Source organism: Drosophila willistoni, unplaced genomic scaffold, assembly GCF_018902025.1.
Source record: "Drosophila willistoni isolate 14030-0811.24 unplaced genomic scaffold, UCI_dwil_1.1 Seg863, whole genome shotgun sequence".
Lineage (NCBI taxonomy): Eukaryota > Metazoa > Arthropoda > Insecta > Diptera > Drosophilidae > Drosophila > Drosophila willistoni.
In genome coordinates this window covers 42791-59611 of record NW_025814760.1, presented here as the reverse complement: position 1 = coordinate 59611, position 16821 = coordinate 42791, and the positions used below count along the sequence as shown (strand labels likewise).

Sequence of the window (16821 nt, the reverse complement as noted above, 5' to 3'; positions counted from 1 at the left end):
TTAATAGACATCAGACTATCTCCAAGAAATCAGTAAGACTGAAAAGTAGTTAAAATTTCTGTTAAAATGTAGAAAATCTAAATTAATTCCCAATTTTATCAAAAATACCACACGATGTGATAATATTTTTAAGTTTGACAATAACACATTTCGCAGACATTAACAAAACATTGGACAGATATACATATTTCTTTCACACAAAATATAAACCTTCTTATAAAACATAAACATAACACTCTCATAAGAATCAACAACAAATTAGCTGAGACAACAAAAACTCTTGGAAAACAGCTGGACGAACAGAGCATGAGCGCATTTTTGGAGAGAGAACAAAACGCAGTAAAAAGACTAACAAAAACAGTGCGAGAACATCATGAAATGAAACATGAGAAACTAAACAACAAACGGAACTTTGCTCTCTTGAACAACAACAGAACTGACGATTGGTTTGTAAATGAGACAGAATTGGAATTCCCGCCGGATATAAAATCATTACTTTCAAAGGGTCCAAAGTTTGCTCTTCCCATAGAACACGAGAAGCTCCCTCTCATTAAATACATTGCCGATGGAGAAGAAATAGTTCAGACAATTAAGGAAAAAGAGAAACAAGAGGCAGCGCGTACTGCATTCTCTTTAATGGTTAAAGAGCATAGAGCGATGAAATACATAAATGCAACAGATCGTGCAATATTAAATACAACTCAACGGACATACAAATTTCTTAAACAACATGACGATATTTTGATATTAACATCTGACAAAGGAAACAAAACGGTAGCAATGAAAAAGATTGATTATGACCATAGAATGATGGACATTTTGTCGGATCTAAACACCTATAGAATCCTCAGGAAAGACCCAACAACACGATTACAGACAAAGAACAACAATCTGGTGGACAAACTACATAAGATGGGTGTTATCTCAAAGATTGAAAAGAACAGAATGACGACAACTACGGCGATCTCTCCAAGAATATATGGACTACCAAAAATACACAAAGAAGGAACACCATTAAGACCAATTTGTTCATCAATTGGCTCACCATCCTATGGACTTTGTAAATACATTATACAAATTTTAAGGAATATAACATTGGACTCAAAATATAACATAAAAAACACAACTGAATTCAAACAACGCATAAATAACACTTACATTTGTAACGATGAACAATTAATTTCGTTTGACGTGGTATCATTATTTCCAAGCATACCAACGGATTTAGCATTAGACACAATCAGGAAAAAATGGACTAAAATACAGGAATACACAAAGATACCAAAAGCTTTATTTATGGAAATAGTAAAATTCTGCATCCAAGAGAATAGATATTTTACCTACAAGGACCAAACATTTATACAATTAAAAGGAATGCCGATGGGATCTCCGGCCTCACCTGTGATTGCGGACATCGTTATGGAAAATCTTCTGGACACCACAATGGATAAACTAACCAGACCACCAAGATTATTGACGAAATATGTAGACGATATTTTTTCAATTATACACCAAGATGACATCGATAAAACACTGGATACCCTAAATTCATTTGACAGGAATATAAAATTCACTATGGAGCTGGAAGACAATGGAAAACTGGCGTATTTGGACTCTTTGGTCATCAGACGAGGAAACGAATTAAAACTAAAATGGTACAGGAAGCCAACAGCATCAGGACGAATCATCAATTTCAACTCAAAACACCCCAAGACGATGATAATAAATACAGCAAGGAGCTGTATCCAACGGATGCTGAACATTTCGGATAAAATATACCATAAAGAAACGAAGATGGAAATAATAAATATTTTAAAGGACAATGATTTTCCGGATAACGTAATCAGGACATTATTTAAAAAACATAAATCCACCATTGACAAAACTAAGAATGAAAAACATATATATCGGTCACTTATGTACCAAAATTATCGGAAAGACTATCACATTCGGATTGTTATGACAAAGATAGAATAAAAATAGCACATAAACCGGACAATACCCTCAAATATGTATTCAACAAAACAAAATCCAAAATAGAGATGACTAATAGAAGCAATGTGATATACAAAATCCCATGCAATGGACAAGGAAACATACCGTGCAATAAGATATACATAGGGACGACAAAATCAAAATTAAAAACTAGGATTTCCCAACACAAATCGGACTATAAAATGAGGCATTACACAGACACACCAAAAACAGCACTAATGACACACTGTGCAACGAGTGGCCATGCACCGAATTTCGAAGAGACGACAATATTAGATGAAGAGCGGCACTATAACAAAAGGTTCACGATGGAGATGCTATATATCATCAATACACCGAGCGCCACACGACTTAACTTTAAGACTGATACTGACAACTGCGCTCACATATACAGACATTTACTTGACAAGAATTAGTTCGTAACTCCACGTCAAACGGTGCTGACGTGTTAAATAATGTATGTTACAAAAGATTTTGTTGATTGTCACATAATTGTTAAATGTTCTTGTATTTTATTGTAGTTGCCCTGAAGACGGTTGCCGCTGCGCAACCGAAATATATCGGAAATAAACAAATAAAACAATGTTTCATTTTTATTTGGAAAAAATGACCTAAAGCCTGATCAAAAATAAATTTTATATATAAAATAAAAAAAATAATTTTTTCCATCCTACACGTTTAGTTTAATTGTTAGGCTTAGCAAGATTTTTAAATGATTAATAATTATTTATTGTATTATTATTTTGCCTGTTAGCTAACAAAAAAAGTGTATACAAATTTCTTCAATTGATGGTTCTACTAACAGGAATAATTATAATAGTTTAATTTTTAGCACACTGTTTATGGCATTAGCAACAAATTAAATAATAAAGTTAATTAAAAAAACAATTATATAAATATTAATTTTTTGATTTCTTTTTAATAAATATTTTTATTTTTTCAATACCAAAAACTAATATTGCATGCACTTTGCAAAATTGGTAATTTTTCACCGCATAGAGTCAATTACAATACAATTTTAGAATATGAATAAATTATATAACTCTAAATTTTTTGATTATTATCTAAAGTAAATTGTTGAAATTTTATAACAAATGAATAATTTTTTTAAAATTTTGATTTTTTCTATTTTTTATGTAGGGTTACATGGGAAAATTGCATTCTGTAATACATATAGTTGAAATTTGATTGCCTATTCAAAATGAATCCATGAAATTATATATAAAAAAATATTGGAATATAAATTCTACAACAATTATTAATATTGTGAGAAAATAATTTTTATAAATTTTGTTATTATTAAGAGTGAAAACAGCAATATACGAGCACTATTTAACAAAACTAAAACATTTTAATCGTCCAATACCAAAGACATGTTCATACGGCCGTCCTCCTCGATTCTCATTTGAATGAGGGCCTATGTCATAGCGAAATTTTCATACAATCATTATATTTAAAAGTGTATTTGGTGATATATATTTGTTTGATAATAAAGTGTATAATGTCTGATTCAGTAGCAGCAACATCAGCATCTCCTGTGGCTGGCCCAACAGCACCAGCAACGGCATCAGTTGATAAGAAGGTGGCTGCCAAAAAAACATCGGCAGCGTCGTCAACAAAGGCCAAAAAATCAACTGCTCCACCATCGCATCCACCAACTCAACAAATGGTAGACGCTTCGATTAAAAACTTAAAGGAACGTGGTGGCTCCTCACTACTGGCAATCAAAAAATATATTAGTGCCACATACAAGTGCGATGCCCAGAAACTTGCACCATTTATCAAGAGGTACTTAAAGTCAGCTGTCGGAAATGGTAAACTGATCCAAACAAAAGGAAAGGGTGCCTCTGGTTCATTTAAACTGTCTGCTGCCGCTAAAAAGGAACCGAAGCCAAAGGTTGCCTCTGTAGAAAAGAAAAGCAAACCGAAAAAGGTAACTCAATCAGCAGCAGCTAAAAAGAAAGCAATCGGTAGCAAAAAAATAACTGGTGCTGGCTCTGTTGATAAGAAACCAAAGGCCAAAAAGACAGCCGAGAAAAAGAAAAGTGAAAAGGTAAAGGTAAAGGATGCTAAGAAAACAGGAACTGTAAAATCCAAACCTGTCGCATCGAAATCTAAGTCGAGTTCAACTAAGCCAAAAGCTAAAACAGTTGCCGTATCATCGGCTAAACCAAAAAAGGCAACCAAAAAGGCAGCTGCTGCTGCTACCGTCAAGAAGCCAAAAGCCAAGACAACTGCTAGCAAGAAGTAAATAATTAATACTTTATTGCAATCGTAATATTGAAAAAATTTTAGATATCGAATACGAAAATCTAAAATTTTATTTAAACACAGCCCTTCTCAGGGCTACAATTCCATATAACAAGAGAAAAAAAAAATCAAATTTTCTAAAAATTACAAATATGTAATTTACATACATTCATACATACGTATGTACATATTAGCAACATACACAGATATTAATATTGTACGAGTCTTTTTGATTTAATGTAGGTGCATTTTTTTTTTCAGTTTAGCCTTGCAATAAACAGAAATGGTTAAAATAAAAATAACAACAATGATTTTTATCCACATTACCACTGGCTGCATGTATTTTGCAATATCCATTAAAAATATCTTAATTCTTTTTTAATATAAAATTGTGGCCCTGAAAAGGGCCTTTTTTTTAATAGGAAGCGTGTGTTTAAGCTAGGGACATTTTTATTTTGAGCTGGTATACTTGGTGACAGCTTTTGTTCCCTCACTAACAGCGTGCTTAGCAAGCTCACCCGGCAAAAGCAAACGAACAGCCGTTTGGATTTCGCGACTGGTGATGGTCGACCTCTTATTGTAGTGGGCCAAGCGGGAGGCCTCAGCAGCAATACGTTCAAAAATATCGTTTACAAAGCTATTCATTATGCTCATTGCTTTTGAAGAAATACCAGTGTCTGGGTGGACTTGCTTTAACACTTTGTAAATGTAAATAGCATAGCTCTCCTTACGCTTGCGCTTCTTCTTTTGTCATTCTTGGTGATGTTCTTTTGAGCCTTGCCAGCCTTCTTGGCTGCTTTTCCACTAGTTTTTGGCGGCATTTCTCACTTCAAATTCAATAATTTAAATTTCACAAAACACAATTCACTTTTTTTTTGTGCATCGCTTTCTGGATAAATATATTTATTGAGTATCAACCCCTAGTTGAGCGAGTGTGTCTTTGGAAAAGGTATAAATAAAACGACAATGTACCACATCAACATCAACATTTGTGTGTGAAAAGTGAACAGTGTGTAAAACAGAAAAAAAAAAAAAAATTCTAATATGTCTGGTCGTGGTAAAGGTGGCAAAGTGAAGGGAAAGGCAAAGTCTCGCTCGAACCGAGCTGGGCTCCAGTTTCCTGTTGGCCGTATTCACCGTTTACTCCGTAAAGGAAATTATGCCGAGCGTGTTGGTGCTGGCGCTCCAGTATATTTGGCTGCTGTTATGGAATATTTGGCGGCTGAAGTTCTTGAGTTGGCTGGTAATGCTGCACGAGACAACAAAAAGACCAGAATTATACCTCGTCATCTACAATTGGCCATTCGCAACGATGAGGAATTAAACAAATTGCTTTCTGGCGTAACCATTGCACAGGGTGGTGTGCTACCCAACATTCAGGCTGTACTTCTGCCCAAGAAAACCGAAAAGAAGGCTTAAACCAATTAATACTTGCTTTAAAATAATACAACTTTGTACATACAACAAACATAAACAACCGTCCTTTTCAGGACGACCAAAAAATTAAAAGAAATTAATACAGTTTTCCATCCATGCATATAAATTGTATGTGTATGTGTAAGGAGAGCCTTACGGAATCTATGTATATGTGCATATGTGACAATTTGCTTTATTTATTTACATTAGAGATATGTACATATTCAATATATTTGTTTGTTTCATCGTTCATTATTTGTTTGACACATCAGATAGTTTAATATTAATAATTTTATATTGTAGATTCGGTTCTTATGCAACTAAAAATATGGAGATTTTGTGTATAAATTCTTTGTGTTTTGTTGTTTTTTTTTAATAATAATTTTATTAATTTTGTACATGTATATACATATGTATAAACTCAAATGATTATTAAACCGGTTTTATTTTTTTTATTATAAAATTTAAAATTGATAAAACAAGAACACATACTATTTTTTTCTTTTCTCTTTTGATTAATAACTTTAGTGGTCCTGAAAAGGACCGATTTTTTGAAGGGCATAATTTGTAGTTAATACATTTTGGTGTTTATAAATATTTTAACCACCGAATCCATAAAGAGTGCGGCCCTGTCTCTTCAATGCGTATACAACATCCATCGCAGTGACTGTCTTCCTTTTGGCATGTTCCGTGTAGGTTACTGCATCGCGGATTACATTTTCAAGAAATACCTTTAGGACACCACGAGTTTCCTCATAGATAAGACCAGAAATTCGCTTCACACCGCCACGACGAGCCAAACGGCGGATAGCGGGCTTCGTGATACCTTGAATATTATCACGCAATACTTTACGATGACGCTTAGCACCACCCTTTCCCAATCCTTTTCCACCTTTGCCACGACCAGTCATTTTTATTTTTCACTTTTCACTATAAACGCACTGCACAAGAGTCAGAAATAAACTAATGCTGTATGTGTTGCCATCGCTTCTATTTATACCAAAAATCAAGAAAACACGAGAGAGTAAGAAATATGTTGCATCTCGCTCAGATGCTTCGTCAGAAAGTGAACGCGAATGTTTTTCTCTCTTTCTCTTTCTAACCCACCCTGATTTTGCTATAAAAGCAGGCACCAAACGAGCTGGCTTGTTTATTGTGTTTTGAACAGTGAAGAGTGAACATAAAAAAAAAAAAAAGTGTAGTGAAAACATGGCTCGTACTAAGCAAACTGCTCGAAAATCGACTGGTGGCAAGGCGCCAAGGAAGCAGCTGGCTACTAAAGCAGCACGTAAGAGTGCTCCAGCAACCGGTGGTGTAAAGAAACCACATCGTTACCGTCCCGGTACTGTTGCCCTCCGTGAAATCCGTCGTTACCAGAAGAGCACAGAACTGCTCATTCGCAAATTGCCATTCCAGCGTTTAGTGCGTGAAATCGCTCAGGACTTTAAAACCGACTTGCGTTTCCAGAGTTCTGCAGTTATGGCTTTACAAGAAGCTAGCGAAGCCTATTTGGTTGGCCTATTTGAAGATACTAACTTGTGTGCAATCCATGCCAAACGAGTGACCATAATGCCTAAGGATATTCAACTAGCCAGACGTATTCGAGGCGAGCGTGCTTAAATTAAATCTACTCGTGTAGTTACCGTCAGAGTAACTATTTCGAACACAATTTTAACGCAAAGCGCATTTTTAATACAAATCGGTCCTTTTCAGGACCACAAACTAGTCATGTCGATATTGAGATTATTATTTTCTTAATTAAACTTGATTTATTATTCAATGTGTTTTATTCGGTTATGAGTATAAATATATTATATATGTCATTTAATTATTATAAAACCGTTATATTGGGCATATAATGGTTATGTACTAGTCATATAGATATCCAGCTTTAATATTCAATCATTTTTGTTTATATTTTTAAAGGTCTGACATTTATATACAGATCGATTTGAACTTAATCAATTTTGATTTTGTATATACTAATCAAAAAGCGCAAGGACACAACATTAATTTATAATAAATATAAAAAGCATAAAAATCAATATTGGATTTTTAAATTACCTAAATTAAAATAAAATAAAAAAAATAATTTTTTCCATCCTACACGTTTAGTTTAATTGTTAGGCTTAGCAAGATTTTTAAATGATTAATAATTATTTATTGTATTATTATTTTGCCTGTTAGCTAACAAAAAAAGTGTATACAAATTTCTTCAATTGATGGTTCTACTAACAGGAATAATTATAATAGTTTAATTTTAGCACACTGTTTATGGCATTAGCAACAAATTAAATAATAAAGTTAATTAAAAAAACAATTATATAAATATTAATTTTTTGATTTCTTTTTAATAAATATTTTTATTTTTTCAATACCAAAAACTAATATGCATGCACTTTGCAAATTGGTAATTTTTCACCGCATAGAGTCAATTACAATACAATTTTAGAATATGAATAAATTATATAACTCTAAATTTTTTGATTATTATCTAAAGTAAATTGTTGAAATTTCATAACAAATGAATAATTTTTTTAAAATTTTGATTTTTTCTATTTTTTATGTAGGGTTACATGGGAAAATTGCATTCTGTAATACATATAGTTGAAATTTGATTGCCTATTCAAAATGAATCCATGAAATTATATATAAAAAAATATTGGAATATAAATTCTACAACAATTATTAATATTGTGAGAAAATAATTTTTATAAATTTTGTTATTATTAAGAGTGAAAACAGCAATATACGAGCACTATTTAACAAAACTAAAACATTTTAATCGTCCAATACCAAAGACATGTTCATACGGCCGTCCTCCTCGATTCTCATTTGAATGAGGGCCTATGTCATAGCGAAATTTTCATACAATCATTATATTTAAAAGTGTATTTGGTGATATATATTTGTTTGATAATAAAGTGTATAATGTCTGATTCAGTAGCAGCAACATCAGCATCTCCTGTGGCTGGCCCAACAGCACCAGCAACGGCATCAGTTGATAAGAAGGTGGCTGCCAAAAAAACATCGGCAGCGTCGTCAACAAAGGCCAAAAAATCAACTGCTCCACCATCGCATCCACCAACTCAACAAATGGTAGACGCTTCGATTAAAAACTTAAAGGAACGTGGTGGCTCCTCACTACTGGCAATCAAAAAATATATTAGTGCCACATACAAGTGCGATGCCCAGAAACTTGCACCATTTATCAAGAGGTACTTAAAGTCAGCTGTCGGAAATGGTAAACTGATCCAAACAAAAGGAAAGGGTGCCTCTGGTTCATTTAAACTGTCTGCTGCCGCTAAAAAGGAACCGAAGCCAAAGGTTGCCTCTGTAGAAAAGAAAAGCAAACCGAAAAAGGTAACTCAATCAGCAGCAGCTAAAAAGAAAGCAATCGGTAGCAAAAAATAACTGGTGCTGGCTCTGTTGATAAGAAACCAAAGGCCAAAAAGGCAGTCGCAACCAAAAGACAGCCGAGAAAAGAAAAGTGAAAAGGTAAAGGTAAAGGATGCTAAGAAAACAGGAACTGTAAAATCCAAACTGTCGCATCGAAATCTAAGTCGAGTTCAACTAAGCCAAAAGCTAAAACAGTTGCGTATCATCGCTAAACCAAAAAAGGCAACAAAAGGCAGCTGCTCTGCTACCGTCAAGAAGCCAAAAGCCAAGACAACTGCTAGCAAGAAGTAAATATTAATACTTTATGCAATCGTAATATTGAAAAATTTTAGTATCGAATACGAAAATCTAAAATTTATTTAAACACAGCCCTTCTCAGGGCTACAATTCCATATAACAAGAGAAAAAAAATCAAATTTTCTAAAATTACAATATGTAATTTACATACATTCATACATACGTATGTACATATTAGCAACATACACAGATATTAATATTGTACGAGTCTTTTTGATTTAATGTAGGTGCATTTTTTTTTCAGTTTAGCCATAAACAATGACAATAATACAAAATGTTTTTAAATAATTAATATAATACTTTATTGCAATCGTAATATTGAAAAATTTTAGTATCGAATACGAAAATCTAAAATTTATTTAAACACAGCCTTCTCAGGCTACAATTCCATATAACAAGAGAAAAAAAAATCAAATTTCTAAAATTACAAATAGTAATTTACATACATTCATACATACGTATGTACATTTAGCAATACACGATATTAATATTGTAGATCTTTTTGATTTAATGTAGTGCATTTTTTTTTCAGTTAGCCTTGCATAAACAGAATGGTTAAATAAAATAACAAATGATTTTATCCACATTACACTGGCTGCATGTATTTGCAATATCCATTAAAAATATCTTAATTCTTTTTTAATATAAATTGTGCCCTGAAAGGCCTTTTTTTTAATAGGAAGCGTGTGTTTAAGCTAGGACATTTATTTTGAGCTGGTATACTTGGTGACAGCTTTTGTTCCCTCACTAACAGCGTGCTTAGCAAGCTCACCCGCAAAAGCAAACGAACAGCCGTTTGGATTTCGCGACTGGTGATGGTCGACCTCTTATTGTAGTGGGCCAAGCGGGAGGCCTCAGCAGCAATACGTTCAAAAATATCGTTTACAAAGCTATTCATTATGCTCATTGCTTTTGAAGAAATACCAGTGTCTGGGTGGACTTGCTTTAACACTTTGTAAATGTAAATAGCATAGCTCTCCTTACGCTTGCGCTTCTTCTTTTTGTCATTCTTGGTGATGTTCTTTTGAGCCTTGCCAGCCTTCTTGGCTGCTTATCCACTAGTTTTTGGCGGCATTTCTCACTTCAAATTCAATAATTTAAATTTCACAAAACACAATTCACTTTTAACAAATGCCACCATTAGTGCGTCTTCAATTTATACATTTTTTTTGTGCATCGCTTTCTGGATAAATATATTTATTGAGTATCAACCCCTAGTTGAGCGAGTGTGTCGTTGGAAAAGGTATAAATAAAACGACAATGTACCACATCAACATCAACATTTGTGTGTGAAAAGTGAACAGTGTGTAAAACAGAAAAAAAAAAAAAATTCTAATATGTCTGGTCGTGGTAAAGGTGGCAAAGTGAAGGGAAAGGCAAAGTCTCGCTCGAACCGAGCTGGGCTCCAGTTTCCTGTTGGCCGTATTCACCGTTTACTCCGTAAAGGAAATTATGCCGAGCGTGTTGGTGCTGGCGCTCCAGTATATTTGGCTGCTGTTATGGAATATTTGGCGGCTGAAGTTCTTGAGTTGGCTGGTAATGCTGCACGAGACAACAAAAAGACCAGAATTATACCTCGTCATCTACAATTGGCCATTCGCAACGATGAGGAATTAAACAAATTGCTTTCTGGCGTAACCATTGCACAGGGTGGTGTGCTACCCAACATTCAGGCTGTACTGCTGCCCAAGAAAACCGAAAAGAAGGCTTAAATCAATTAATACTTGCTTTAAAATAATACAACTTTATACATACAACAAACATAAACAACCGTCCTTTTCAGGACGACCAAAAAATTAAAAGAAATTAATACAGTTTTCCATCCATGCATATAAATTGTATGTGTATGTGTAAGGAGAGCCTTACGGAATCTATGTATATGTGCATATGTGACAATTTGCTTTATTTATTTACATTAGAGATATGTACATATTCAATGTATTTGTTTGTTTCATCGTTCATTATTTGTTTGACACATCAGATAGTTTAATATTAATAATTTTATATTGTAGATTCGGTTCTTATGCAACTAAAAATATGGAGATTTTGTGTATAAATTCTTTGTGTTTTGTTGTTTTTTTTTTAATAATAATTTTATTAATTTTTGTACATGTATATACATATGTATAAACTCAAATGATTATTAAACCGGTTTTATTTTTTTTATTATAAAATTTAAAATTGATAAAACAAGAACACATACTATTTTTTTCTTTTCTCTTTTGATTAATAACTTTAGTGGTCCTGAAAAGGACCGATTTTTTGAAGGGCATAATTTGTAGTTAATACATTTTGGTGTTTATAAATATTTTAACCACCGAATCCATAAAGAGTGCGGCCCTGTCTCTTCAATGCGTATACAACATCCATCGCAGTGACTGTCTTCCTTTTGGCATGTTCCGTGTAGGTTACTGCATCGCGGATTACATTTTCAAGAAATACCTTTAGGACACCACGAGTTTCCTCATAGATAAGACCAGAAATTCGCTTCACACCGCCACGACGAGCCAAACGGCGGATAGCGGGCTTCGTGATACCTTGAATATTATCACGCAATACTTTACGATGACGCTTAGCACCACCCTTTCCCAATCCTTTTCCACCTTTGCCACGACCAGTCATTTTTATTTTTCACTTTTCACTATAAACGCACTGCACAAGAGTCAGAATGCTGTATGTGTTGCCATCGCTTCTATTTATACCAAAAATCAAGAAAACACGAGAGAGTAAGAAATATGTTGCATCTCGCTCAGATGCTTCGTCAGAAAGTGAACGCGAATGTTTTTCTCTCTTTCTCTTTCTAACCCACCCTGATTTTGCTATAAAAGCAGGCACCAAACGAGCTGGATTGTTTATTGTGTTTTGAACAGTGAAGAGTGAACATAAAAAAAACCACAGGGCCGGGGCTAACTTCGACCGCGTCAAAGTTTGTATACCCTTGCAACATTTTTGGTAACTCTTTCCTTACCTATAGCCATCAAAAGTGGAAAAACGTTTAAGCTAAAAAGGCTAATGTTTCCGAAAGAACGGCCTACAATCTTAGCATAGGAATAAACTAAGATATTGATCAAAGTCACTGTTTTCCACCGATCGTTCCTATGGGAGCTATATGATATAGTTACCCGATCTTTATCAAATTCGGCACAGTCATTAACAGATATAATAAACTAACATGTGTTTAATTTGAAAGCAATCGCGTCAAAAGTAACGAAGTTATTGACAAAAGTCACTGTTTTCGAAAGATCGTTCCTATGGGAGGTATATGATATAGTCACCCGATCTTGATCAAATTTAGCACAGTCGTTTATATGTGTAATTAACTCACGAATATTAAATTTCACAATAGCTCAGAAAATAACAAAGTTATTAAGAAAAGTCATTGTTCGTGACTTTATCATTTGTATGGGAGCTATATGATATAGTGATCCGATCCTGCTGAATCCGAGATATACAACGCCTGCAGTATATACAAGCTTACATGCAAAATTGTATCCTTGCTCTGTAGCTCTTACGGTCTAAGAGGAGTTTGCGTTGATCCAGACGGACGGACGGACGGACGGCTATTTGAACTCGTCTCGTCGTGCTGATCAAGAATATATATACTTTATATGGTTGGAGATGCATCCTTCTATGCGTTGCACACTTCTGACCAAAATTAATATACCCTTTTTGCAAGGGTATAAAAAGTGTAGTGAAAACATGGCTCGTACTAAGCAAACTGCTCGAAAATCGACTGGTGGCAAGGCGCCAAGGAAGCAGCTGGCTACTAAAGCAGCACGTAAGAGTGCTCCAGCAACCGGTGGTGTAAAGAAACCACATCGTTACCGTCCCGGTACTGTTGCCCTCCGTGAAATCCGTCGTTACCAGAAGAGCACAGAACTGCTCATTCGCAAATTGCCATTCCAGCGTTTAGTGCGTGAAATCGCTCAGGACTTTAAAACCGACTTGCGTTTCCAGAGTTCTGCAGTTATGGCTTTACAAGAAGCTAGCGAAGCCTATTTGGTTGGCCTATTTGAAGATACTAACTTGTGTGCAATCCATGCCAAACGAGTGACCATAATGCCTAAGGATATTCAACTAGCCAGACGTATTCGAGGCGAGCGTGCTTAAATTAAATCTACTCGTGTAGTTACCGTCAGAGTAACTATTTCGAACACAATTTTAACGCAAAGCGCATTTTTAATACAAATCGGTCCTTTTCAGGACCACAAACTAGTCATGTCGATATTGAGATTATTATTTTCTTAATTAAACTTGACTTATTATTATTCAATGTGTTTTATTCGGTTATGAGTATAAATATATTATATATGTCATTTAATTATTATAAAACCGTTATATTGGGCATATAATGGTTATGTACTAGTCATATAGATATCCAGCTTTAATATTCAATCATTTTTGTTTATATTTTTAAAGGTCTGACATTTATATACAGATCGATTTGAACTTAATCAATTTTGATTTTGTATATACTAATCAAAAAGCGCAAGGACACAACATTAATTTATAATAAATATAAAAAGCATAAAAATCAATATTGGATTTTTAAATTACCTAAATTAAAATAAAATAAAAAAAATAATTTTTTCCATCCTACACGTTTAGTTTAATTGTTAGGCTTAGCAAGATTTTTAAATGATTAATAATTATTTATTGTATTATTATTTTGCCTGTTAGCTAACAAAAAAAGTGTATACAAATTTCTTCAATTGATGGTTCTACTAACAGGAATAATTATAATAGTTTAAATTTTAGCACACTGTTTATGGCATTAGCAACAAATTAAGTAATAAAGTTAATTAAAAAAACAATTATATAAATATTAATTTTTTGATTTCTTTTTAATAAATATTTTTATTTTTTCAATACCAAAAACTAATATTGCATGCACTTTGCAAAATTGGTAATTTTTCACCGCATAGAGTCAATTACAATACAATTTTAGAATATGAATAAATTATATAACTCTAAATTTTTTGATTATTATCTAAAGTAAATTGTTGAAATTTTTATAACAAATGAATAATTTTTTTAAAATTTTGATTTTTTTTATTTTTTATACATGGGAAAATTGCATTCTGTAATACATATAGTTGAAATTTGATTGCCTATTCAAAATGAATCCATGAAATTATATATAAAAAAAGATTGGAATATAAATTCTACAACAATTATTAATATTGTGAGAAAATAATTTTTATAAATTTTGTTATTATTAAGAGTGAAAACAGCAATATACGAGCACTATTTAACAAAACTAAAACATTTTAATCGTCCAATACCAAAGACATGTTCATACGGCCGTCCTCCTCGATTCTCATTTGAATGAGGGCCTATGTCATAGCGAAATTTTCATACAATCATTATATTTAAAAGTGTATTTGGTGATATATATTTGTTTGATAATAAAGTGTATAATGTCTGATTCAGTAGCAGCAACATCAGCATCTCCTGTGGCTGGCCCAACAGCACCAGCAACGGCATCAGTTGATAAGAAGGTGGCTGCCAAAAAACATCGGTAGCGTCGTCAACAAAGGCCAAAAAATCAACTGCTCCACCATCGCATCCACCAACTCAACAAATGGTAGACGCTTCGATTAAAAACTTAAAGGAACGTGGTGGCTCCTCACTACTGGCAATCAAAAAATATATTAGTGCCAAAATATACAAGTGCGATGCCCAGAAACTTGCACCATTTATCAAGAGGTACTTAAAGTCAGCTGTCGGAAATGGTAAACTGATCCAAACAAAAGGAAAGGGTGCCTCTGGTTCATTTAAACTGTCTGCTGCCGCTAAAAAGGAACCGAAGCCAAAGGTTGCCTCTGTAGAAAAGAAAAGCAAACCGAAAAAGGTAACTCAATCAGCAGCAGCTAAAAAGAAAGCAATCGGTAGCAAAAAAATAACTGGTGCTGGCTCTGTTGATAAGAAACCAAAGGCCAAAAAGGCAGTCGCAACCAAAAAGACAGCCGAGAAAAAGAAAAGTGAAAAGGTAAAGGTAAAGGATGCTAAGAAAACAGGAACTGTAAAATCCAAACCTGTCGCATCGAAATCTAAGTCGAGTTCAACTAAGCCAAAAGCTAAAACAGTTGCCGTATCATCGGCTAAACCAAAAAAGGCAACCAAAAAGGCAGCTGCTCCTGCTACCCTCAAGAAGCCAAAAGCCAAGACAACTGCTAGCAAGAAGTAAATAATTAATACTTTATTGCAATCGTAATATTGAAAAAATTTTAGATATCGAATACGAAAATCTACAATTTTATTTAAACACAGCCCTTCTCAGGGCTACAATTCCATATAACAAGAGAAAAAAAATCAAATTTTCTAAAAATTACAAATATGTAATTTACATACATTCATACATACGTATGTATATATTAGCAACATACACAGATATTAATATTGTACGAGTCTTTTTGATTTAATGTAGGTGCATTTATTTTTTCAGTTTAGCCTTGCAATAAACAGAAATGGTTAAAATAAAAATAACAACAATGATTTTTATCCACATTACCACTGGCTGCATGTATTTTGCAATATCCATTAAAAATATCTTAATTCTTTTTTAATATAAAATTGTGGCCCTGAAAAGGGCCTTTTTTTTAATAGGAAGCGTGTGTTTAAGCTAGGGACATTTATTTTGAGCTGGTATACTTGGTGACAGCTTTTGTTCCCTCACTAACAGCGTGCTTAGCAAGCTCACCCGGCAAAAGCAAACGAACAGCCGTTTGGATTTCGCGACTGGTGATGGTCGACCTCTTATTATAGTGGGCCAAGCGGGAGGCCTCAGCAGCAATACGTTCAAAAATATCGTTTACAAAGCTATTCATTATGCTCATTGCTTTTGAAGAAATACCAGTGTCTGGGTGGACTTGCTTTAACACTTTGTAAATGTAAATAGCATAGCTCTCCTTACGCTTGCGCTTCTTCTTTTTGTCATTCTTGGTGATGTTCTTTTGAGCCTTGCCAGCCTTCTTGGCTGCTTTTCCACTAGTTTTTGGCGGCATTTCTCACTTCAAATTCAATAATTTAAATTTCACAAAACACAATTCACTTTTAACAAATGCCACCATTAGTGCGTCTTCAATTTATACATTTTTTTTGTGCATCGCTTTCTGGATAAATATATTTATTGAGTATCAACCCCTAGTTGAGCGAGTGTGTCGTTGGAAAAGGTATAAATAAAACGACAATGTACCACATCAACATCAACATTTGTGTGTGAAAAGTGAACAGTGTGTAAAACAGAAAAAAAAAAAAAATTCTAATATGTCTGGCAAAGTGAAGGGAAAGGCAAAGTCTCGCTCGAACCGAGCTGGGACCCAGTTTCCTGTTGGCCGTATTCACCGTTTACTCCGTAAAGGAAATTATGCCGAGCGTGTTGGTGCTGGCGCTCCAGTATATTTGGCTGCTGTTATGGAATATTTGGCGGCTGAAGTTCTTGAGTTGGCTGGTAATGCTGCA

General features: G+C 34.0%; 8 protein-coding genes and 3 pseudogenes across 8 annotated transcripts; 7 read left to right on the top strand and 4 right to left on the bottom strand.

Annotated features, from left to right (window-relative positions):
• Nucleotides 1-252: 252 nt before the first annotated feature.
• On the top strand, nucleotides 253-1977 carry LOC124462049. Its single transcript, XM_047013442.1, has one exon. The coding sequence runs from the start codon at nucleotides 307-309 to the stop codon at nucleotides 1975-1977; it is 1671 nt and encodes a 556-aa protein (XP_046869398.1). The 5' UTR covers nucleotides 253-306.
• A 1466-nt stretch (nucleotides 1978-3443) lies between these two features.
• LOC124462046 (histone H1-like) lies at nucleotides 3444-4347 on the top strand. Its single transcript, XM_047013439.1, has one exon. The coding sequence runs from the start codon at nucleotides 3497-3499 to the stop codon at nucleotides 4244-4246; it is 750 nt and encodes a 249-aa protein (XP_046869395.1). The 5' UTR covers nucleotides 3444-3496; the 3' UTR covers nucleotides 4247-4347.
• Nucleotides 4348-4642: 295 nt separating this feature from the next.
• Nucleotides 4643-5110, bottom strand: LOC124462045 (annotated as a pseudogene).
• Nucleotides 5111-5223: 113 nt separating this feature from the next.
• On the top strand, nucleotides 5224-5735 carry LOC124462041 (histone H2A). The gene has a single exon (XM_047013436.1). It carries the CDS (start codon nucleotides 5290-5292, stop codon nucleotides 5662-5664), a length of 375 nt encoding a protein of 124 aa, XP_046869392.1. The 5' UTR covers nucleotides 5224-5289; the 3' UTR covers nucleotides 5665-5735.
• Nucleotides 5736-6189: 454 nt separating this feature from the next.
• LOC124462048 lies at nucleotides 6190-12020 on the bottom strand. Its single transcript, XM_047013441.1, has 3 exons — nucleotides 11673-12020; nucleotides 10130-10404; nucleotides 6190-6578 (listed from the first exon to the last, which is right to left on the bottom strand). The coding sequence occupies exons 1-3, from the start codon at nucleotides 11977-11979 to the stop codon at nucleotides 6261-6263; spliced, it is 900 nt and encodes a 299-aa protein (XP_046869397.1). The 5' UTR covers nucleotides 11980-12020; the 3' UTR covers nucleotides 6190-6260.
• LOC124462040 (histone H3) lies at nucleotides 6823-7373 on the top strand. Its single transcript, XM_047013435.1, has one exon. It carries the CDS (start codon nucleotides 6871-6873, stop codon nucleotides 7279-7281), a length of 411 nt encoding a protein of 136 aa, XP_046869391.1. The 5' UTR covers nucleotides 6823-6870; the 3' UTR covers nucleotides 7282-7373.
• Nucleotides 10062-10595, bottom strand: LOC124462043 (annotated as a pseudogene).
• LOC124462042 (histone H2A) lies at nucleotides 10652-11140 on the top strand. Its single transcript, XM_047013437.1, has one exon. The coding sequence runs from the start codon at nucleotides 10695-10697 to the stop codon at nucleotides 11067-11069; it is 375 nt and encodes a 124-aa protein (XP_046869393.1). The 5' UTR covers nucleotides 10652-10694; the 3' UTR covers nucleotides 11070-11140.
• Nucleotides 12021-13056: 1036 nt separating the features above from the next.
• LOC124462047 (histone H3) lies at nucleotides 13057-13467 on the top strand. Its single transcript, XM_047013440.1, has one exon. It carries the CDS (start codon nucleotides 13057-13059, stop codon nucleotides 13465-13467), a length of 411 nt encoding a protein of 136 aa, XP_046869396.1.
• Nucleotides 13468-14722: 1255 nt separating this feature from the next.
• Nucleotides 14723-15607, top strand: LOC124462039 (annotated as a pseudogene).
• Nucleotides 15608-15942: 335 nt separating this feature from the next.
• On the bottom strand, nucleotides 15943-16643 carry LOC124462044 (histone H2B). Its single transcript, XM_047013438.1, has one exon. It carries the CDS (start codon nucleotides 16362-16364, stop codon nucleotides 15993-15995), a length of 372 nt encoding a protein of 123 aa, XP_046869394.1. The 5' UTR covers nucleotides 16365-16643; the 3' UTR covers nucleotides 15943-15992.
• Nucleotides 16644-16821: the final 178 nt, after the last annotated feature.

Coding starts and splice junctions, on each gene's coding strand:
- LOC124462049 (XM_047013442.1), top strand. CDS start 307: ATGAGCGCATTTTTGGAGAGAGAACAAAACGCAGTAAAAAGACTAACA.
- LOC124462046 (XM_047013439.1), top strand. CDS start 3,497: ATGTCTGATTCAGTAGCAGCAACATCAGCATCTCCTGTGGCTGGCCCA.
- LOC124462041 (XM_047013436.1), top strand. CDS start 5,290: ATGTCTGGTCGTGGTAAAGGTGGCAAAGTGAAGGGAAAGGCAAAGTCT.
- LOC124462040 (XM_047013435.1), top strand. CDS start 6,871: ATGGCTCGTACTAAGCAAACTGCTCGAAAATCGACTGGTGGCAAGGCG.
- LOC124462042 (XM_047013437.1), top strand. CDS start 10,695: ATGTCTGGTCGTGGTAAAGGTGGCAAAGTGAAGGGAAAGGCAAAGTCT.
- LOC124462048 (XM_047013441.1), bottom strand. CDS start 11,979: ATGACTGGTCGTGGCAAAGGTGGAAAAGGATTGGGAAAGGGTGGTGCT. Junction 10,405..11,672: donor CACTCTTTATGGATTCGGTG/GTTAAAATATTT, acceptor GTGGATAAGCAG/CCAAGAAGGCTGGCAAGGCT. Junction 6,579..10,129: donor CTGTTCGTTTGCTTTTGCGG/GTGAGCTTGCTA, acceptor GAAAAGTGAAAA/ATAAAAATGACTGGTCGTGG.
- LOC124462047 (XM_047013440.1), top strand. CDS start 13,057: ATGGCTCGTACTAAGCAAACTGCTCGAAAATCGACTGGTGGCAAGGCG.
- LOC124462044 (XM_047013438.1), bottom strand. CDS start 16,364: ATGCCGCCAAAAACTAGTGGAAAAGCAGCCAAGAAGGCTGGCAAGGCT.